Source organism: Python bivittatus, unplaced genomic scaffold, assembly GCF_059951505.1.
Source record: "Python bivittatus isolate LINGU-HERP-01145 unplaced genomic scaffold, Pbiv_v1 ctg000320_np1212, whole genome shotgun sequence".
Lineage (NCBI taxonomy): Eukaryota > Metazoa > Chordata > Lepidosauria > Squamata > Pythonidae > Python > Python bivittatus.
Window position 1 is genome coordinate 10397904 of NW_028277052.1, and position 22934 is coordinate 10420837.

Here is a 22934-nt window from a genome sequence, read left to right on the forward strand (position 1 = left end):
TTTAATTAGGAAAAGAAATGGAAATTTGGGGGGAAATTGAAATATATGCAGCGTGAGAGATAGTTTTCATATGGTCAAAAGCATATGGCCTGATATCAGATCTTGCAGTTACCAAAACAAGGTACAGATGGAAACTGTCTCTTCCATCCAAAAGAGAGCTGTTTCTAGCCCTTTTCATAAAGTAAGTGGGAGAAACAGGCAAGAAATTGAACATTGATTGAAGTATAAATAGAACTCGTATTTGATACACAGAGATCACAACATCTCCTTAGCTTTTCAACAGTAAATCAGAAGGTCTTGTCTCTTTATGTTCCTGTTTACCCCATTTCAGTTCAGCTTGCAGGAGAGAAGTCTGACACGCAATACTTTTTTAAGGCAATCTATAAAGATATAAGAAAATGGTTGTTTCTGTGAAATGCTTGGCCCATTCCCAGAGTTCTGAGGACTGGTGGAAAATGAGAACAGGCCTACCACCAGCTTCTAGTTGAGAAGTCCAGAAGAGGAAGCCAGCCTTGAGCAAAGATGGACTGAGTCCTTCTCTTTCTTATGAAAATAATGCCACTGTCCACAAGAGAAAGAAAGAGCTTCTTGATCTTGCATTAAGAATTACATTGTAAGGATGCAATACCTTATTACTAAGAATTATGCAATAAGAATTATTATAGGAAGACTATTTAAATTATTCTTATTGCATAATTCTTAGTAATAATTTCAGAGAATAATGGCTGGGTGGAGAAGACCCACATAAAAAGGGGAGAAAGCCTCAGCACACACACATGTCCATTTTCCCCACTCCTTTGTGTCCATGAGGTTCACACAACTCAAGGACATTAACTTGGTAAATATGGGTTCGGTAGGATGTAAATGTAGCCATCCTTTTCCTTGTCCAACATTCAGAAGGCTTTCAACTTGTATTCCATTGTGTAAAGTTTGGGACTGCTTTTAATAGAATGTGGGCTCAAGTTTCATATGATTTAATAAAGTCTGACTTACGATTCTGTTCTCTTTTCAGCCAGGAAGATCCATGCCTGGCTATCCAAGCTCCCCCTTGCCTGGTAATCCCACACCTCCGATGACCCCTGGAAGTAATATCCCTCCCTACATGTCCCCAGGACAGGATGTGAAGTCACCCTTCCTTCCAGACATCAAACCCAATATCAGTTCTTTGCATCCTTCTCCATCTCCCAATATCAGTTCTTTGCATCCTTCTCCATCTGGTAAGTCTTAAACCCCAAGAAAGTCCTTCCATTCTGGCTGATTCATGGCTTCTCCCAGCTAAAGAGTAGATGGGGCACCACTTAATAATGACAACTCACTGGTTTATTTATTTATTCATTTACAATATTTGTAGACCATACCAGTTGTGAGACTCTGGGCAGTACACAATAAGGTAGGAAAACCAACACAAGTAGATTAAAATGCAGCAAAGCGTGCATCCTAAGAATAATGGTTACAATCCCCCATTAGGATTCAAAACACATAGAATAAAACACTTGATCTATTTGTCCTTAATTATCAACCCAGCTATTCAAGTAAAGGAATATTGTACCTATGTTCACCAACACATTTAATCTGGTTCCAAAATTAACTCATTTTCTGCCTTTATGCAGTACAAAGAACCCTAAACTAATTGGCTCACATAAGAAACTAAACCACAGAAAGATTAATCAAAGTTAAAATTAACCTAGTTTAGTTATGCACCTGCAGCCTATAGGGTTTCCGACTGATCTGGTTATACACGTTGTGTGTGCATGGCTAATGACTTGGAGTCACATAGCATGCTAAAATGGAATGCGCTTGGTTTGTTTTGGTCTTTGCTTGCTGGCACAGTGGAAACGCAGCCTGCTATGGATTATTCAGCAATCCATGACATGGTGTGAATCCCACCAGCAAGTCAACTTCGTATTAGCAAGGAACACTTTTCAAAAGCAGTTGCATCTTGAAGTATTTCCTTGTATCATGTTGTGATTCTCAAGGCCAGGTGAGAAATGCCCTTGCAATCCCATCCGTGTTCCTCTTTTGCACAATTAAGATCTACAGAAAAGCATTCTCTTTAGCTGCTAGGTCCTTTGTGAGAAGTCCCTTCTTTGAATGATTACCCATAGCCTGAGATTGACCATAACTCAGACAAAATTAATTTGGTGGCCCCCTTGGTCATAATATTTATATTAATAAAACTTACCAGGATTGATTTTCCAGTGTTGTACCAAGTTTAAGTGAAATAACTTTACTGGACTTTATCAAAACATGAACTGTGATAGCTGTCTGTTAAAACAGAAACTGCTGCCCAAGCTTGTTGCCTTCAAGATGTGAACTACATTTTTCATCATCTATGACCATGCTGGTGGAGATGATAGGAGTGTTGCTCCAAACACATTGGGAATTAAAATCAGATCAGGAAAGATTAATCCACTGGAGAAATAAGCATGATGCTTCTTTCCTTTGGAGTATTCTTCTACAGTTGGGCCCTAATGAAAGACTTATAGTGTGTGTTTCTTTGCTGTTCAAGGTGCTGGCTGTATTCATTTCCAACATGCCTTCATTATGCCTTTAAGCTTCCATAAGAGTTGACATGTAGTGAATTGCAGTACACCCAATAATACATTTGTTTTGACATAATCAGGGCATTCCATTGTACCTTTAACATTCAAGTGGTAAAACTTTCTTGACTGTACTACTCCATTTTGCAAAATGGAGAGGTGCACAAATGTTCTCCCATACCTACAAACTCTTTCCTGAAAACTCACATTTTTTTCAGCAAGAAAAGTTCAACCTGGCCTTCTCCGTCATTACTTTGTAATGAGCAGGGCACCTTTCCACAAAAAGTGTTTGAAAAATGAGGCACCTGGTTCACACATGTGTGCCTATGAATCTCTATGCCACCCTGCAGCTCAAAGTGGTTGAGTCCTGGATAGGCTCCACCTCTGGATTCTACATATTGACTGGACTCTGTACCTTGATGTGAATTTGGGACCATTTGCAGAGTGATGGAATTTTGGGGACTGGGGGTGTTCCGTGGCAGTTAAGGAGTGGCAGTTTGGTGCTGGTAAAAAATCATCAGAGACTTCCTTAACTTGCAGCAGGAATAAGCTAAGAGAAAGAAGGGGGGAGGGATTGCCAAAATTCCTTCCCCAAATGCTTGCAAAGTTCAACGGAGTCAGAGGGAGGAAAGGAAATGAGAGCCCTGGTGGAGTCAAGGCAGGAGCTGGGCCTGTTCTTTACACCACCTGTGGCACCCTCCTACCTGCCTGCCCCTTGCTGTGCCCCACAGCCCGGGCAATTCCTTACTGTGTCCCCTGTTGCTGGGTCAGCCTGGCTTCCTCCATACCTGCCTTAGCCCCTCTGCCCCGTATCATCCCTGCACCGATGGCCCTGCACCTTCCACTCATGATCAGTCCACACTCTTGTCTTGCCCCACCAGGAAACCCTTGTGATGAGTTGCGTTTGACCTTCCCTGTACGGGATGGCGTGGTGCTGGAGCCCTTCCGCCTTCAGCACAACTTGGCAGTCAGCAATCATGTCTTCCAGCTCAGGGACTCTGTTTACAAGACTCTGATGCTCAGGTGAGACCATCTTTCTTCTATGATTTTCGAAATTCATGTTGGTAAGAAAGCACACAGCCCTTTTCCTTCTCTAACCTGGAACTGGCTTCTGCAGCCTTGGTAGTTAAATAAAGGCAGCTTTTGGAAGATGGGTGGCTGTAACCAGAGCACTGCATAGGTCTTCTTTAGCAGTGAGCTGGGAGCAGGGATAAGCTGGAACTTGCTCCGTTGTTTGTGAGTCTGCACTGGAACAATAGCAAAACAGCAAAGCTCTAAACTCTGTCATTTCCATCCTAACCCCAACAGTCCTGAAGACTAGAGAGGGTTTTTTGAATGGGCCTATTCATGTACTGAGTCCACCTTTCTGTATAATAGCAAATTTCTGTCCTGTCATTTCTAAAGCCCTGGTCCGAATCTCCTTTCTGAAATAGCACATGATACCTCTGAGAATCATCCATTGCACCTTTACATTTTAACTGGCTGTATTTGGACTTTTTTGAAAAGCAACAACAGGTTATGCTTTGTTCTGATTCTCTGGGCTCCATCAGGCAATCAACTGAACTCAGTGAGACCCTCTTTCACTTATGAACACAGACAGATGAAAGTTCTGGAAAAAGATGAAAATATTCTGGAGGAAAAACAATAATACAAATGAGGTTATTTATGGATTTGCTTTATCAGCTGAGAAACAGTGGAGGAAAAGCAGTAGAGAGTTAAAGTGAAAAGAGTAGCTATCAACTAGTTGTTGACTGCTTCCACTATAGTTATCATTGAAGGTAGGTGTTTGGATATTATCCTGCTAATTTTATTACCGAAGTTACTTCAGATAACTAGTTGACGGGTCTGTTTGAGTGTGACTTTCCAAAGATGTCACTGAAGAAACTCTAGTCCAGTGTTTCTCAACCTCAGCAACTTTAAGATGGGTGGACTCCAACTCCCAGAATTCTCCAGCCGGTATGCTGGCTAGGGAATTCTGGGAGTTGAAGTTCACGCATCTTAAAGTTGCTGAGGTTGAGAAATACTGCTCTAGTCCCTCTTTCTTAGGCACTTGTAGGACAAAATGTCACTCTTTCGCTCTATTATAAATAACCATTTCATAAGCCATAGCCGATAGGGATGAGGAACTGTGGCTCTCCAGGTATTGAACCACTACAGTTCTCAGCACTCATCACTTTTGGTGGTGTTCTCTGGGGATGCTGGGAGTTACGCTCTACCAACAGATGAGGACCACAGGTTCATGGCCAAAAAAGATGGGACAAGGGAACATACCAGAGTTTTGTCCCATTGCAAAGTTCTTACTCTTTGGTCTCCCTGCCTTTTCCAAGGCACTGCATGCATCTTCTTTAAAAAGGTGTTTTATGGTTCTTCCCTGCTTCTCAGGCCTGACTTAGAGCTGCAGTTTAAATGCTACCATCATGAGGACCGACAAATGAACACCAACTGGCCAGCCTCCGTCCAGGTCAGCGTGAATGCCACCCCTCTGACCATTGAGCGGGGAGACAACAAGACATCACACAAGCCCCTGTACCTAAAGCAGGTGTGCCAGCCTGGCAGGAACACCATTCAGATCACGGTCACGGCTTGCTGCTGTGTAAGTTTGGCTTCTGTTTGTTTGGGAGCAATCTCTGGTCCTTAGGGTGAGGGGATCAGCTTCTCTGTGCTTTTGTTTTATTGCGAAGGATATTAGTGCTACAGTCTGCTTCATACCAGATGTCCACCTAGTGTCCCACTGCCAGTTGTCCTAATTCCAAAAATTCCTGTACCAGTTTTTCCAACTTGAGTTCTATCGAGTAGGTGGAGACTGCAACTCCTTTAGGACACAGAATTCTACAGATTGTAGTCGCAGCACATTCAGAGGGCACCAGGTTGGGAAAGGTGGTTCTAGCCTACCCTTGCCTGGATGAAATCTGCCTCTAAATCCACACAGGTGCAGGAAGCCCAGGAAAAAGGGGACTTTTCCTCCATTTTAAGCCAGCTAAGGTACATTTGTCACTCCTTGCAACAGCAAATTCATAAGTCAGTTGTGTGCTACATGTGGTGCTATTTTCCTCTGTGTATCTGGAGCAACTTGTCACTCTACAGGTAGTCCTTGCTTAACGACCATTCATTTAATGATGGTTTGAAGTTATGATAGACTCAGGAAAAGTGCTTTATGACCTGTACTTGCACTTATGACTGTCACACCACCCCTGCAGTCATGTGATTGCAATTCAGGCAACCGGCTCACATTTACAACTTGTTGCAGTGTCCTGCGGCCACGTGATCACAATTTGTGATCTTTTTTTGCTGGTTTCCAGCAAAAAAAACACTCGGGAAGCTGGATTTGGTTAACGGCCACATGATTTGCTTTACAACCATCATAAAATGGTCGTAAAATCGGGTCTAGTCACGTGGTGACTTGCTTAACAATCACCCCACTTAACGACCAATTTTCTGGTCCCTATTGTCATTAAGTGAGGACTACCTGTATTTTCGTTCATATAATACAGATAGTGAGTGTGTTTAGCCCTGCATGCGGTGACTTCTCTTTCTTCATTTTAGTCCCACCTTTTTGTCCTGCAATTGGTGCACAGGCCTTCAGTGCGATCCGTTTTGCAAGGCTTGATTAAGAAGCGGCTGCTGCCAGCCGAGCACTGCATTACCAAAAGTAAGTATGTGTTCTTCTGCATCCTTCCCCACCTGTAAATTCTGGCTAAAGAGCCAGAACTATCTTGCCTGGTCCTTCAGGGGACTAAAAGCCATAAGCAGGATTCCTCTAGAGTTCCATGACGCTGGGGCCAACAGAACAGCTGTTTCACAAGCGCATAGCCCAGGAGGAGAAGGGGGAAATGCAGAAATTTCCATGATTTGTGCTGCCTATAAATCATTAGAGTTGGCCTGATGGGAATCCAACTGCTCTGAATATGCCAGATTAGAAAAGGCTGGTCTGAAGACCAGAGAAAAGGGTGTAGAGTCTGTGTTTCTTTTAGTAGCTATCATCTGTGTGATCTGATGAAGCCTGTCCTCCCTAGCCAGGGTGTTCTCCACATGTTTCAACTTAATTCCATGCTGGCTGTGTATGCCTCTGGAGGATGCCCAGATTGCAGAAGGCTGATCTGAGCCATGGCCCAGAATGATGAAACAAGCAGCACCAAATCTTAGGATGTTGCACTGCCCTCTCCTTCCCTGGCCCAGCTGCATGTTGAGAAACATTCACTGACATGTTTTATTAATTGCTATTCGTTGTCCCATCTCAACCAATATACATTTAAAATAGTACAGCAAACCAACTTCAAACTGTATGGGTTTAAACTAGCTGTAGTTAAGATTACCCACTGAGTTTAGTCTGATAGAAGTATCTTGCCTTCATGATATGCTGGAAGAGAGGAGGAGGAAGGTGACCATTCCTCATTGGGACTGATTGTTAATGCTCAGTTGAACTCTTGCTTAGCACACCTTATGTGCTACGGCCAATTATATGCTTTTCAAATGTATTTAACTCCTGTAACCCCCAGCCAGCCTGGCTGTTAATTATAGGAGTTCAGATCCATTGCATCTGGAGGGCAGTAAGTTAAGAAGAGGTCCTATCCAAATGCAACTGTGGAAGCCACTTTGAGAACTTTGCTTAGTAAGGAGGGCCGCATTGTCAGATGAACCAGTGAAGTGGAATTGATTATGGGGATCTCCAGATGCACAGAAAGTCTGGTGTAAGAGGCTCTTATTGTTGTGAGCTGGGGTTGGAATATGTAGAGTAACTTGGGTTGGACTGTGGGCAGTGTGATAAAGGCAGGAAAAGCCAGGATGATAAAGGAATAAGAAAAGGCCTTCTTGTGTCCTGATCTCGACGCTTTTCCAAGTCGGCTGGCCATCAGTCCTCCCAGCCCACTAACAGAGGAGCTCGCTGTCTGCATTAACGCTATTTTCCCTCTCCGTCCTTAGTCAAACGAAACTTTAGCAGCGGCACAATCCCCGGGACTCCGGGTCCAAATGGGGAAGATGGTGTGGAGCAGACAGCCATTAAGGTGTCTCTGAAGTGCCCCATTACTTTTCGGAGAATCCAGCTTCCTGCAAGGGGTCATGACTGCAGGCACATACAGGTGAGTCTCTGCTCACTTCCCGTGTCCTCCCATCCTCTCACTAACGGAGGAGGTGGAAGCAGCCCCGCAGCAAGGACGGTTAACTGCTGATTGACTCAGTATATGCTAGAAAAGGGAGGAGGGTTGCTGAAGGGGAGAGAGGAAGAAATCCCAATCAGTGGTCCCCTTTGGAAGGGAAAGTTTGTAAGGGGTCCAGTAGAGGTACCATCCCTTCCCAAGATTAGACAATTGCCTTTGTCCCCAAAGTCTTTGGAGTTGTTTTCTGATGTCTTTGGCCCAACTGATTCCTGGTTTTTGTTTTTCTGCACAGTGCTTTGACTTGGAATCCTATCTGCAGCTAAACTGTGAAAGGGGGACGTGGAGATGTCCTGTTTGCAAGTGAGCATCCACGTTTGAGGGGGCTGTGGCATTTGTCAAAGACACTTTGGTTATTAAATGCGAGAAAGGACCATCATTAGGAAAGAAGCGTACAAGTTAAAACCTCTGGACCATTTTCTGTAGCTTCTTATTGTGGCCAGCTAGGTACTCCTGGACAGGGAAGCAGGATCTGAAAGCAGCAGTTCTCCCTCAGTTGCTCTTCAGTGGTACAGCTGGCACAGGGCTGACGTCAAGAGCTGCTCACAAAAGACCCAATAGAGCACCTAAAGGATGGTGGTATAGGCCCAGCATTAATTCCTGGGCTAGGCTGTGCCTCCTGACAAAGGCCCAAGGGGACAGACTTTGCTTGTCACAGTATCCTTGTCCTATTATCTGTATACTACTAAAACTCTCATAGTGTTTGTCTGTCTGTACCCTCAAGTTAGCCCCAACGGTGCATTATACCTCAAACATTTTTGAATCATGGTACCTAAAATCCACTACCTTAAAGAATGTATAAAAAAATCCGGGACTCCTGTGGAATTGAAATTTCCACAATGTTTGCACTAGTTTTATTCCCAAAGTTGTGGCTGTTACAATGTCCCCACTGTCATGTGGTCATGATTTCTGAAGCTCCCTGCCAGCTTCCCATAAGCAAAGTCAACGGGGAAGCCGGCAGGAAGTCGGACGTCACTCCTGCTCCCACTGCTTTTTTGCCCACCTGTGGTCATTTGGTTTATCTGTTTAGGTAAGGAAATATTGGCTTCTTATTGAAGTTCGTTTGCCACTACAATTATTTTTATATTTATGATATATACTCTTCTTAGATGATCATGGGACTGTCCTGCATGGGGTAAAAAAAAAATACGGTCAGCCTAAAATTTAATGTTCATTCTGGTCACATCAGACTGCACTACCTTTCTCTCAAAGGATGACCCAAGTGGGTCACAGGGTTGTCTAGTTACTTTTTAAAATTATAATCAGGTGTCTCACTGACTATATACTCACAGAGTTTAATTTTTACTTTTAAAATCTTCTACAGCCAAAAGGAACACCCCACCCCACCTCCACTCCCAGTAGGACCATTAACTTTATGATTTGAAATCTTCCAGCTGCACCAGGGCAGAGCATTGCATATGGTTACTCTTCCCCACTTGTTTCTTCTTCTTTCTCTCAGTAAAACAGCCTTGTTGGAAGGACTTGAAGTGGACCAGTACATGTTGGGGATCCTGATTTACATTCAAAAGTAAGTCTCTTGGGTTTGCTTGCTTTTTCACTCTTGTACAAAAAGCAACTGGGGATAAGCCAGCCATGGTGATGCTATTTTATGGCCACCAGGGGACAGGCGAGGGCTATAACCCACCCACCCGTTTAGAGATCCTTCCACTTGGATGTTTGAGATTAGATGAAACTTAGTATATTTTATATATCAAATTTGTATCCATCCTCACAGGGTTGTTGTGAGGTTATTATGGGTTACCGGAAGGGGAGGGGTCAATATGTCCTTGCTTTTTGTGCCTTGAAGGAAATATCAGTCATCATAAAGGAGATGATATCACAAATAATCACTTTGAGCAGATTGAATTAGAACCAAAACCCAAAAGGTCCATTCTTCTCTGCACAGTAGCTGAACCACATCTGAACTAGCTGCTCCCTGTTATCAGTTGTCTTATTCCAAGGGAGTAAGCGCCAAGTTAGCTTCTCTCTGAGCAGAAGGGTGCTTGCAAAGCGATTGGGATGGTCAGTGAGAAAAGTATAAGAAACATTTAGAAGTATTTGTTTCCCTTCACTTGGTCTCCTTCCACATCTTTTCCTCTCCCCCCCCCACCCCCTGCCATGAGCCACCCCAGGAAACTCTGGCAGTTAATCGTAATCAAATCAACACTCTTAAACTTGAGGGCCCAATCCCAATTTCCCAGGGTGCCTTGTTGTATTGATGTATTTCCACTTTCCTGGTGCTACTCAACTCTTCCCCCAGGAGTATTTGGCTGTACACTAGCCAGATTCCCTTCCCCCAAGTCACGGTTGCCCAAGAATGCAGAGCAAGTGCAGCTAACATGCAAGACTTCCTTTCCACCATTTGAGGGCCTCCTGTTCCTTTTTTCCCCCTGCTGAAAAAAGACTGCATTGCTCTGCATGAAGAAGAGGGAACTAGATTCAACCAGCAGGGCACCAAGGCAGAGATGGTCTGTCTTGTGCATAATTCACTGCATTCTCTTCCCATCAACAGCTCTGCCAAGGACAAATGTTGGTGGGAAGACCTAGATATCTGCAAGCAGTTCGAGAATTGCAGGAGACAGGCCTATGGCTACCTCCAACCCCTGATTACACCCTGGATGAATTGCATGGGTTCAAAAAGGGGGATGAACGGGGGTGGCCATGCTACAGTTAAAGCAGGCTGTTCAGGAAGGGGTTATCCTCCCAGTGAAAGATTAGGATTGTAGCCTAGGAAAGGTCCTTCGTGGACTGTGACATTAGCAAGGAGCCAGTTGCACACTATTTAACTGATGAATATCCTACTTTTCATTCAGAAGCTTGAGTGCTTAGCACATAAACTTTGACCAGTGCTGAACTAACTTGGTAATACTTATCCGCACCATGGTTTCATCACATCTGGACTACTGTAATGCACTCGGGGGGGGGGCATGTGGGTGAACTTGAAGAGAAACCAGATCCTTTCATTAGAACAAAATGCAGCACAATATTATTCCATCTGCTGGCACTCTTGTTTCATTGTGGGCACAGTTCCTTATTTGAATTCCCATACCATAGTCAGGCTTGTATTTCTTACAACAGTGCTGGTAGAAGAAACACTCCTCCAGGGAAGTTCATCTGATGGCACCCCATGGAACACACTAGAGCTTGTTCCTGGGTGGAGTAACAGTAGTACTCCTATGAGCTATTGTTTCCATAATAGTACAACAGTAATTGGCTTACTCAACAAGCATTCTTTCTCAATCAGGAATAGTATAAGCGGTGCACTGTATTCTGTCATGTATTTTTCCAAATGAGAGAATGTTTCTTAGTGAACAAAATGACATTTCATTGATTGCCAAGAACATGGGTGACAATCCGTGTAGCCCCAGAAATGTCAGCTGGTAGCCCCTGGAGCCCCCTCACCATCAGACCCCAAAATTTTCATGGGGAACTTTACCACTAGTTTTCAGCAGCCAACTACCACCTTAAAGCTATTTAGGGATTTTCTTTTTTGGAACCCTTTTGGATTCTTTTGGTTGGTTGGTTTTCCCTTTCTATTTTTACTCTTCCTCCCTGTGGGCCAGGCACTGATCTCCTAGCTGAAAAACGCTGGAAACAATGAAAGATAAAGCCTGGTGAGTCCTGTAGGCAGTTAAAGGTCACCAGCTCATGACTGAGAAATCCTGTATAGATGCCTAAAATCCTACGGTTGGAAGAGGCCGTGTAGGCCAACCCCCTGCTCAACACCGCACACTTTATGACACGTGAATAACTGTGTGAATGCATAAATCTGTTGCATGTGCGCCACTGTTGAGTGTCCTGTGCAAACATCCCATTTACCCAGCTCTGAATATGAAGAGATCACCATCGACCCAACGTGCAGCTGGAAGCCTGTCCCAATCAAGCCTGACATCCACATCAAGGAGGAACAGGATGGGCCCGTGCTGAAGCGTTGCCGCACCATGAGTCCCACCCACATGGTGATGCCCAGCGTCATGGAGATGATCGCAGCCCTGGGACCGGGTCCCTCACCCTTTGGATCTTTGCAACCCTCTTCTGCTGGCAGTGGTGGCAGTGACTACCCCAGCCAAAGTGAGTCAGCCTCTGAGCCATGGGGGCAAAGGCCCAGATTTTGAGGGGTAGGGCCTTCTCCTGCAAGAGAGAGGGCCCCTTTCAGACCTCTCTGGGATCTCATGGATCTACCTTTTACATGTTATCTCTGGTACATGGATAACCATGGAGAGACACGGGTGTTGCATTTGTGTCATCCAGAAACAAGATATGCACAGAAATGTTGCTTGAGAGTTGCAAGGGATTAATATGAAGGATTTGATGATAAGATGAGAATGATTTGCCAAGTCCTTGGCCTACCTACCTAGATTATATCTGAGAAAGAGAGGAAAAAAGAACTAATACTCATTTGCATAACCTACTATATGTACCCCAAGAGCCTTTTCTGGCAGATAATTTCTTTTCCCCTACTAGGATTGCTGCTGTTGTTGTTTCAGATTCAAGCTTTTCTGGAACCTTCCCAGATTCATTCCCTACTGTGAACCCTGGCACCCCGACGTTAAATGAATTCAACCCTGGGCCGCCTCCAATCTCCTACCAGTCTGACATTCCAGGCAGCCTCCTGACCCCTGAAAAGCCAACTGTTCCTTCCATCCCTGGACAGGTCAGCAAGAACTTCCTCCTGGAGAGGACTGGGAAGGGGCAGTTGTGGGGGGTGAAAGGGGGGTGGTCTATAAGCTGCTGTTCTTCCTGGGATTTTCACTCGGTAGCTGTCAGTTCCTCTTAGCCTTCTTGAACAATTATATAGATTCCTCTCCCGTTCCTCCTCATTACAGATAACAATCCTAGCGTTAGATTTTGATGGATTCTACAGGCAGCGAGCTTCCAGAACTTGCACTGGATCCTTGAAAATTTTGGTGGTTTCTTAAATCTGGAAAGTTTGACAGCAAATGATGCCTTTGGAGGCACTCTACTGACCCATTTTAAAACTGTTCATACAAACCTCATGAGCAATATCACAATCAGTTTTTAAGCCTTCATTTCTAAAGCTGCTGGCTACGAAGCAGTGATTTCCATAAAACTCATATGACAGTCGTGCATTTAGCTGCAAGCATGTGAAAGCAAGAACAGGACAGGATTCTTTGGGTGATTTTCTGTTAGCCACCAGGAGGCATTGTAGGGCCAGCTGAAAAAATGGCGCATTTTCGCCCTGTAATCATACAGTTTTTCCCAAGCTTACCAGGAGGACCCTCAAGAAAACATTAACAGAAAGAGTCCTCTAGGGAGTCAGCAAGGCATGGATTATCAGATAGCTTGCTGTACTATGCGAGACCTTTAAAAACAAAGAGAAAAATGAAAACGCAATGCATTGCCTGTTCCAATCCGTCTTTGCAGAAAGGAAGAGCATCTGATCTTAGCTCTTAGCTTCTTCCATACTCTTCACTCTGCAGAACATCCATCCTCAACCTTGGGCCCTTGAAATGTACGTAGGGTTATAACTCCCATCCTCCCCACCAGCATGGCCATTAATGGGAGTTGTAGTCCAACACCTGGGGAACTCTAGGCTGGGGAAAACAGCTGTTGAGCTCTTAAGAGCCCATATATACCTTTTTTGTGTTGAACAGCTGCACGTTATTCCTCATAGCCTTGTGAAAGTGAAATGCTAAAGGTTCGGTGTTAAAGCAACTAAAAGAGACTAGTGGAGCATTTCCCCCTCCTATAAATGTTATTTTGGTGAAACTGACCTTCCTATAGGCTAAGAAAAAGTTATATAAGCATAAAAACACAGGAAGACCCAGGCCAGGGTAGACTGTTGGACCATCTAATCCAAAATCCATTTGCTGTCTTGGTAGAGAATCGTTAAGTGTTTGTTAGGAGCCTCAGTGAGGTCATTTGGGCCATGATGCCATCACACAAATGATGTAAGCTGCATAATTTGCATCAGTCGTATAAGTGTCACCTGCACAGAGATGTCACAACCTGTGTGACATCACCTACTCCCTTGCCTTCCCCAGCAAATACCTATATAAGAAGTCAGAAGTTATGCACACAACACACCAACATACTTTTGCTCTTCAGTAACTAATACACATTAGTACCTTACAAAAGTGTGCCCTTCCCAGCCATGAGTGTATGGTGCATCCCTTTTCTCTGAGCGTATTGATTATCCGTTTAGCACATAAAGCAACGAATGCTATAAAATCCTCCCTGTGCCTTCTTTGTCTGCTTTGAATCAGCCGCCAAACGGTTTTGGTTGGCCGATCTCCAGCTCCAGCATCGTGATGGAGAGAAGAAAATGTCTCAGTCTTCCTTTTCTCCACACTAACGGTTTCCCTCCCTCAGCTCCATTATCACAATATCCTTGTATAGGAAGGAGGTACCATCAATTTCAAAAGAGGAATCCAGCCAAAATTCAGCCAATTCTAGGATTCACAGGAGCACAGGAAGGTGCCTTACAAAGAATCTGAAACTGGGTCCCCCTTCCTAGTTATTGTCCGCAATGACTGTCAGCAAGTCTATGGGGTTTCAGGCTGGACATTTCCCCCAGTCTTTTCTAGAGGGAATGAACATTTGCTTGCAAAATGAACCTTGTGGCATTAAGCTACAACCTTTCCCTTCTGCCCACCTCCCAGTCAAGGATGCATCAAAGAACTTCAAGATTGATTGGATTTAGGCTTTAGCCTTGCAGAGTGTACCAAGTGAGGTATTGCTTGAGTAATAAAAATTCAGCAGATGCTAAAGCTGAGAGCTAGTCCAGACCCAGACTCTTCAGAGGCGCTGGGTGTGGCTGGATCTCAGCACTGCTGAAAGTGGGCCTTGAAGAATTGGTGTATCACCCACTCTGATGCGTGATTTCAGTCCTTGCCAGGCAGCTAATTCCCAATGCTGTCGTGCAGAAATGTGGGAGAACTACATTTTGCATCGCACAAATTGTCTTTCTTGGCCAGTTCTGCTATTTGTGTCATTTCCTTTGCGTGGGATTCCAGGGTGGAGAAATGAATAATGAAACAAACCAACAAACCCCCCCCCCAAAAAAATCACCAAAAGATTCAAATGATTCAATGCACGAACGAACCCTCATGTTAAAAATCTGTTAAATATGCCCTTAAGAATAGCAGGTTTGTGCTTGTGGCAATCCTCAGCCTATGCCATGCAATTTTGAGTGGAATTTAATTTTAAGCAGCCCACTGAGCAGGAAGGGAAGAAAAGAAGGGGACTATTTCCTTCATCAGCATGGGGTCCTCATCAGATTATCTCTAGGGGAAGGCGCTTTTTGCCAAAAAATATTTTTCACGCCTTAGCATCGTGAAGAATTAGACAGTTCCTCTTTCAAGTGACAAAAATACTGAAGCTGTTTGATGCTGGAAAAAGTGCTAGGTAAACATTTCCTAGACCAAAGTGTGTGCATGCGTGCGTGTTTGGGTGAGTCTGCACCTTTTGAATATAATGGATGAAAGCATCTCCCAGTCAGAATAAGGTACAGCAATAGAACCAAAAATAAATCTCTGCAGTGCAGGAATTGAATCCCTGATGTGCAACATCCAGAAGTCAGGAAGATGGACTCTAGGTCGCTTGCACCACTGGCCTTGTTGCTAACGTGAGACATGTCTGCAGCTGGATTCATGTTTCCCTCTAAGCGAGAATGTGGATTTGAGTTTGTGTGGTAAGGGGGCTAAATCCATTGTGGTTGATTGTTTAGCCTGGCATACAGATCCAGCCAATCCATCAAAAGGCTTAGCACGATGTGGGAACAGGGTCTCCTTGGGCAGTCCGCAGGGTGAAAAGATAGAGCATTTGGGGATGAAAGTGTCCACACCAGAGAAAGGGTCTGGGATGTGGGATCATGAAGCTCTGCTCCCCTCTCCCCAGAACTGCTGTTTCTCAGTGGTTGTGTTTTCTTCTTTTGCAATTGTAGATGCCTCCCTCAAGCAGGATGGATCCTTCCTCACACAATCCTGTGCAGCAGGGCCTAAACAACCCCAACCTCAGCAATCAGCCGGGACAGCAGCCACCGCAGCCGCAGCAGCAGCCGCAGCAGCAGCCGCAGCAGCAGCAGCCACAGCTCCATCACCGGAATCCCCCCCCACCCCCACCATCGCGCCAGCCAGTGGGACAGTCAGGCACCGGAGGCCAAGCACACGGAGGGGAACTCCCTTTCAATCCTGGTCCTGGGATGGGAGCACCACCTGGACCTGTGGAAGGGCCTGAGCCTTCCCTTGATGTAAGTAGCAGGGTAATGCTCTTCCCAGGCTCACCTTCCCATCTTTCTTTCTGGATATGCTGGAAGCCCAAAACTCCCTTTCCCCTGGCTTTGCCTAAGTGTAGGAACCAAGCAGGATCGGTAGACCAAGCCAGCTGAACATCAGAAGGTCTCCAAGTGACACGCAAGGTGGAGGGAAGGGGCCAAGACCAGTGTCCACATTGCCAGCACATTCTTCACTCCTTCGTGGCTGGATGGGGACTATGCAAATCATAGTGGCTTGTGGGGAAGGTTAGGATTCAAAATAGGTACTGTAGAGGCTTCCACAAAAATTGGCCCACTTGGGAGAGCAGAGTAAGGATGAAATGAATGCCTTAAGTCTCTACAAAATCTATTTTGCATCTAAAATTACACCCCGGTACAAAATAAAGCTTTGAAAAATTCAGTTCTACCAATTTTAAGAGGTGCTTTGGGAAGCAGAAAAGAGGTTGGGGGCTTGTTTGCCCACCCCAACTTCATATGTGCTCCTTAATTTCCAGGTTATTGGGTGTTTGTGCCATCAACCTTCTTCTTCCCCTCCTTGTTCTCTCTCTGTCTTTCTCCAAAGAGCACCTCCTGGGTATCCTTTCTTGCCTAAGACCTGCTGTCTTTTAAAAGTAATTCCTGCCACCACATTGGGCCCAAACTGCAATATCCCTTGTAGAGCCAGAGTGCTGGAACTACCTTGGCCGCCTCCGCCTTGAAGTCTCTCTTCACTTCCAGGCTGCATCAGTGGCAGCTTCATCAAATTGCTGCAGTAGCAGTTTCTTTATCACTTCAGGAGCAGAATGAAGCAGTGATGTGGGAGGAGAGCCCCTGCAGTCACCGGAGGAGAAAGGCTTGATCAATCCCGCCAGCCAGTGTCTGGAGCCTGTCAGCTTGAAAGGCTGCCCAAGCAAAGGCTGGTTCCTCTCTGCCCTGTGCATCTCCTGGAACACTGTGGCTCTTAAATCAAGCCCCCAGGAACACTTGTCCAGGGCCTGTATCTTCCACCCATCCTTTTTGCCCTTCACATACTTAGCTCTACTTGTAATCATATCCTACTGTCCAAATCTGCTTTGACTGAGCTCCACCAACTAACTTTATTCCCTCCCTCTGTTCCTTCTCTGGCCAGCCCTGGTTAGACATTTGGCCAAAGTGCTAAAAGCATCACTATCAGCCTTTCCAGATCTCTCTCTCCGTCCGTGGTCGTGTCTGAAGGTTTAGGTGTTGGCCATTAGACAATTCATGGAATCCAGAAATTGGGACACTCAGCCCACATGAAGACCAGGCACTGGCTCTGTCACTTCTCTTGGGGAAGGAGGCAGCTTCATTTTGCTTGCCTTCTCCAGAGAGTTGCTGTGGAGCTAGCTTGTTCCTCCCATTATTTGGGTCTCGAACCTAGAGTTTAGAGGGGGTCAACGGCAGTACTGTGCCTACCCAGAACAAACCATTGCCTTCCAGAAGTTTTGCCAAATTGTTTTGGACCAGCTCCAGTACAACCCCCAGAACCATTGGATGGTTCAAGGTTTTGGCCAAAGAAAATCTCGAGGGGTCCTGCTGTGATTTTATGGGGCAGAGGGCAAGGCATATCTCTCCCTTTCTTCCCTCCCCTCAGCAGGTACTGATCCAGCAGCCCATCCTCTGATCTACCCAGCGTCTTCTCCTTCCCTCCCACTGATAGACTGCCCTGTGTACCTATTTCCTACTGTGATGGCCTCAACTGAAAGAATAGGCTCCCAGCCACATAAAACCTATTGGCCTGTGCATCCCCACCACCATCTTCCCAATGCACTGCCTTCCCTTTCTCCCCCTCCATTCAGCCACTGCTACCAATGTCCTTGGCTTTTTCCTACTCTTAGCCCCCTACCACTAGCACTTCTGCCTGGAGCAATCAGGTTTGTGTTTATATCTAGAACAGGAGCCCCATTTTATTCTGGATATGGAGAAAAGCAACCCATACATTTTGATTCAGACACTTACCCTAAACTACCTGCTCTGAGAACAGAATGGTTTGTACGTCTAACACTGCCTATTCCTAAAGACTTCCCTTGCTCTGAGAATATTGGACTTGAACCTTGAACTATCCAATGGTTCTGGGGGTTGTACTGGAGCTGGTCCAAAACAAAAGGCCTACAAGGTCCTTTTCAACTCTGTGGTTCTACACATTTCAGCTCAGATGGAATGCAGTACAGGAAAGAGTAACCCCATCTCCCATGCCCTGAATTATTTTCTCTTCTCTCCCCCATAAAATTCCCTGGATGTGTATGTTGGGCAGTGAGTGTTGCCTCCATAGGCTCAGCGGCCACATTCATTCCAGTTCAACAGCTGTGGGATCTCAGAGACTTTGTTTGCTTTTGGAAACCTTGTTCCTTCTTGTTGTGCTAGCATTCTTTGAACTACCAGGACTAGTAGGCTATAAGGCTAGCAAAGTCCTGTTCTGGAAGGTAGGACAGAGGATATTCTGCTTAGGTAGATGCCCCTGGTAGTGCAAAGAACTTTTCCTACAGACTCAGGGCAACATTTAAATGGTTATTGCTTGGCCTGTTTAATAAAGTAATTAAAATTTATGTCTTTTTTCAGCCATTGGCTTTTAATATAATTGCATACAATTTAAAATACAGGTCAAATAATAAAATCAGACATATAAGAATTGAAAAGATAATAATTCACAGGACATTTGCAGCAAGGTCACGGATGAGAAACACTACAGCATTCTAATGCTGCTAAATTGTCCAACAGAAGGCAATCGTCTTCACCTTTTGCCAGAAAACAGAAGAATTAGGTGTGTCCTTTGGAAGAGGGCATTCTAGCACAGAGAGGTCCCATCCTGCATGCTTGCTAGTTTAATGTATTGCTTTTGTCACTCTTCAGTGGCAGACAGGCCCATATCAGACAGTCAAGGCAGAAAAACAGCAGTTTGATTTAAACATTGATTATATTGGGTTGAAGGCTCAGCCCCAGAATTTATATAAAAATGTCTCCTTTAGAAAAGGTGAACCACAAGGGCAAGAGGTCTCAACCTGGCTGTTAGAATGTGATGCCCTCAGAATTCTACTCTGTGGGTAGTCACCATCTTTCTCCAGGCCTCTTGCCTGAGACTTCCTTGTCATTTTTATCCATCTCATTCTCTGATTGAATGTGTTTTTGATCCTGAAGCCTGATCACATTTGTAATGTTCTTTCATTTGCCATCACAGAGCTAGCAGATAACATTGATTCTTTCTGTCTTGTCCTCAGCTTCTTCCTGAGCTGACGAACCCAGATGAGCTGCTGTCCTACTTGGGGCCCCCTGACCTCCCCAATAATAGCAATGATGATCTGCTCTCATTGTTCGAGAACAATTGAAGCCACCCCATATGGAACACAGGCATCATGCTGTACCCACCATGTACGCAATCTCTCTCTCACACACACACTTTCTCACACACACACACACACACTTTCACTCACAATCCATCCCATAGCTTCCCAGGCTCTCATCAAGAGAGAGACCTTGCCTTGTATCCCGGTGGTGGCCATGAAGCCCTGCTAGTGTGAATCAGCCTGAGGGACTTTGGCCAGGCAGCCATTCTCCTTTTGCTAGGATTGCCTCTTGTCTACAAAAGGGCTCCCATGGGACACTAGGAATGCTTGCTTTACTTGTTTTGGGAAATCCTTCCAGCCCAGGAGAGATGGTACTGCTGATAATTGGGACTGTTCTTGAAAAATGGGTTTTATCATGTTGCTCAGGCCAAATCAGCCACAGGGCACTGTCTTATTCCTAATAATATTCCCAAGATATCTACAAACCTGCAGCCAGTGAAGGGACAAATGCATCAGGATAGCCTTCTGAAATTTTAGTAGAACTGACAATTCCCTTCATGTGCATCATTCTTGATATCTTGGGATGAGTAAGTCAGTCTAGTCATCTGAAGCTATGGAATGAAATTGACACCTCACACTTTATCCACTTTCCTCATGGATTTTAAAGAACAAGCTCCAAAGAACATCAGAGCTCCACTACATCTAGAAAAAGTAGATAAAGGTTGCCTGCTCTTACGTGTCCCTGGATCTGGAGCCTTCCTCCCCATGAACTAGTTCTACTTGTCCATTCTCTTCAGCCTTGATATGGACAGAGCAGTAGTTCATTCTAGTGGTTTCCAGCATCATGGATGTGGTGAGAGCAACCCAAAATCCAGAGCAGCAACCTGCCCACAGTCTCTTTTCAAAAGAAGGTTGTTCCCTGCAGAAGGACCCTGGAAGAGTTCAAGCTAGGAAATGTTCCCCTTTCTTCCCCATTGACTGCAAAGTGAAGAAATATATCTCTGACTGAAAGAACCAACAGTTCCTCAGATACAGCCTGACAGATTGTCTCCATCAGCTGATGGATCCATCTACAAGCACAACAATGTACATAATGTAGAAACACTAAAGGAAAACAAAAGTGAGGGAGGAAACAAGGGTGGGAGGGATGGGAAAGAAATGTTTTAAAAACTCATCACTCTGTTGTATAGTCTCATGGGGCTCCCCAGGCTTGGGGCAAAAGTCCTCTGTATAAATGTGCATAAGCTTCCTAGATTGTAATATAGACCATTCCACATGGGACAGAGTGCACCATCCAGAGACGTGATGCATTTAGCCATAGCTGGGACCTGTCCCTTGCTTTTGACATGTGGGCATCCCACCAAAGGAAGATCTGGATGCTGAGATTTTACTCATTTTAATCCTGAGCCCCAGAAATTAAGTGGCAACAAGACAAGTCCAAAAACTGAGTTTAAAAATGTGTGTGTGTTGACCTTCCATTCCCCTCCATCCTGCCCAGGAACCTACTTTGGTTAAGGTTGCATTTGGGATGGTGGTGAAGAGATCCCAAATGTGGTCTGTCTGTGAAGAATCAAGCCATTGTTTGTGGCCAGGTTTCCTGAGCCAGGGAGTCACTGTGTCCAAGTGCTGACAGCTCTGTTGACTTTCGTGTATCTTGTTTCATTATTGCTATATATTAAAGGATTCTTTTTGGTGGGGCTCACCAAATAGCTTGTGGGCCATTGACTTTAACGTTTTAACGCTTGTGACATCAGGGGTAAATGTGGAGAACAGGGCAAACCACACTGTATTTTCTCCTCCTCTTCTGAAGAATGTAGAAACTCATTTCTTGAAGAGTCCAGTTGATGACCAACCCAAGGCCAAAAAGTATCGAAATTGGCAGGAATGTCATAGAAACCAAGAAGGGACTGGGAGCATGATTTTAATTAGGGCATAACTGTAATAATTTGCCTGGTTGGAGATTGTCATTTGTAACAAGAGGCAAAATAATCTGAGGGCAATTGAATATAAGTACTGCAGAGATACAACTTTGAAGTGGGAGAAACATATTTTGGAGCTGCGCTAGAAGGGTAAAAAGATGGTGGAGGCTGGAAGGGTGCAGAGAAGAAAAATCTAGAAATAGCTATTAAAAAATCTCTAAAACTGAGGGATGTTTCTTGTCTTTGAAGAAGACCTGGTATCTTGTGTATCCTCCAGTAAAAACATAACCTGATCTCTTCTGGGTCTTTGTGCCGGAATTTAGTAAACTTTGGCCCATTTTCATTCAAATCTGGGTGCTTGAAGGAATGGAAACACTTGGCCACACCCTGTCATTCCCATCATTAGAATCACTCCAAACCCGCCAAATGAGCCACCCCAAATGAGCTATTTTGCTACCAAATTGGAGGTGCAAATGTGACATGCTCCAGCAGAGCCAGATAAGGTGCTGGGAATTTCATACATGTCCACATTAAGCACCTCTGTCCTAAGTGGGGCTGCAGGACTTTGTTCATTTCAAGGAAGTAAACTACTGCAATGTTAGTTGTCCTGGCATGTCAAGGAGGATGGAAAGTTAGAATTCCCCTCCTTTTGAGGAAGAGAATGTCTCACAGGTAGCACTGTCCCCTTTGTACTACAGAAAGTCCACAGGTCAGCAATATAGCCCGTTTTGCCTACTGAAGGTCCCAGAATAGTTTCCAAAGCCTGCTGCAATTATAGAAGTGTTTTGCAATAGCAGGAGGCATCAGAGTAGATGGTACTGGGTTAGCTACTATAATGACAGCGCCCAGTGAGTTGGATCTTGATGTATCCTCGCACTGGCCAGCTATTAAAATTACTGGGACTTTAGTCATGTCTAGCTAAAGTCCCATTAATTTCAGATATGAATGAATCTGGATCCAGCCTTCTGTGGGTATGCATGTTTCTGTGTGTGTGCTTGTCCCTTTCCAACCTGGGAAATCTGCCTGACAGTATTCTGACTCTAAAACAGCCACCATTGTAAGAAGTGCTTTTAGCGAGTCTTGTTCCAAGACACAGCCCAGGAGTTCAGCTGCCAGACATTTTGAAATTGCCTTGGTGCGAACATGCAAGAGCCTGAAGGTGCCCTGGATTATGACAGTGGTAGAGCACTGTATCAAGGTTCAATCCCCCCATCTCCAGTTCAGCAGATTATGTTGCAAAATTTATTTGACATTCAAGAATGTCTCTGCCACTTTTTATAGGCGGTAGTTGGGATAGATGGAATTACAACTGCTCTGGTAGACTGCAGGTTCCTGTAATCCAGGAAAAAGAGACCAGGGTTAAATATACTCAAGGCTATTTCTAAGTAAGAGAGAGACAGGGAAAGCAGGCAATAGACAACCTGAATTCCAAAATCTGGACGGGAGCCAGACTCTCCAGAAAATGGGGGAAATTTCAAAAATCAAGTTTGGCAGGGAATGCAGAATGAAATTTTTGCTGGAGCGTTGAGCGGCAAGGGACGTTTGACGTTTGCTTCCTTGTGGGGCAAGTTAAAGCAAGACAATTCTTGGGAGGGAACAAAAATGAGCTAAAGGCAGTTCTTGCCTACAAAACATGCCCTACTGCAAAGCTCAAGGAAGGCTTTTAGAACAAGGTGGCAAAATAATTAAGGACTGAAGAGATCTTGATTGTTTAGAATTCTCTGTCCTCCAAAGGGAGGTGTGTGGCAGACAGAACAGGATCTGCACAGCATGATATTAACAAGCCTGTAGGAAGCACAGTAGAATGC

At 44.8% G+C, this 22934-nt stretch overlaps 1 protein-coding gene across 4 annotated transcripts in view; it reads left to right on the forward strand.

Moving 5' to 3' along the window:
- The window catches only part of ZMIZ2 (zinc finger MIZ-type containing 2), an 86634-nt gene extending 65281 nt beyond the window's left edge, over window positions 1–21353 (forward strand). For all 4 annotated transcript variants that reach the window (XM_088139061.1, XM_088139060.1, XM_088139062.1 and 1 more), the window contains 11 exons: window positions 1013–1217; window positions 3422–3563; window positions 4923–5133; window positions 6084–6189; window positions 7461–7618; window positions 7929–7996; window positions 9153–9221; window positions 11517–11764; window positions 12181–12347; window positions 15600–15905; window positions 19142–21353. In XM_088139061.1, coding sequence (XP_087995187.1) covers window positions 1013–1217; window positions 3422–3563; window positions 4923–5133; window positions 6084–6189; window positions 7461–7618; window positions 7929–7996; window positions 9153–9221; window positions 11517–11764; window positions 12181–12347; window positions 15600–15905; window positions 19142–19249 — 1788 coding nt within the window. In that variant the 3' untranslated portion in view covers window positions 19250–21353. The remainder of the gene's footprint in view (window positions 1–1012; window positions 1218–3421; window positions 3564–4922; window positions 5134–6083; window positions 6190–7460; window positions 7619–7928; window positions 7997–9152; window positions 9222–11516; window positions 11765–12180; window positions 12348–15599; window positions 15906–19141) is intronic.
- Window positions 21354–22934: the final 1581 nt, after the last annotated feature.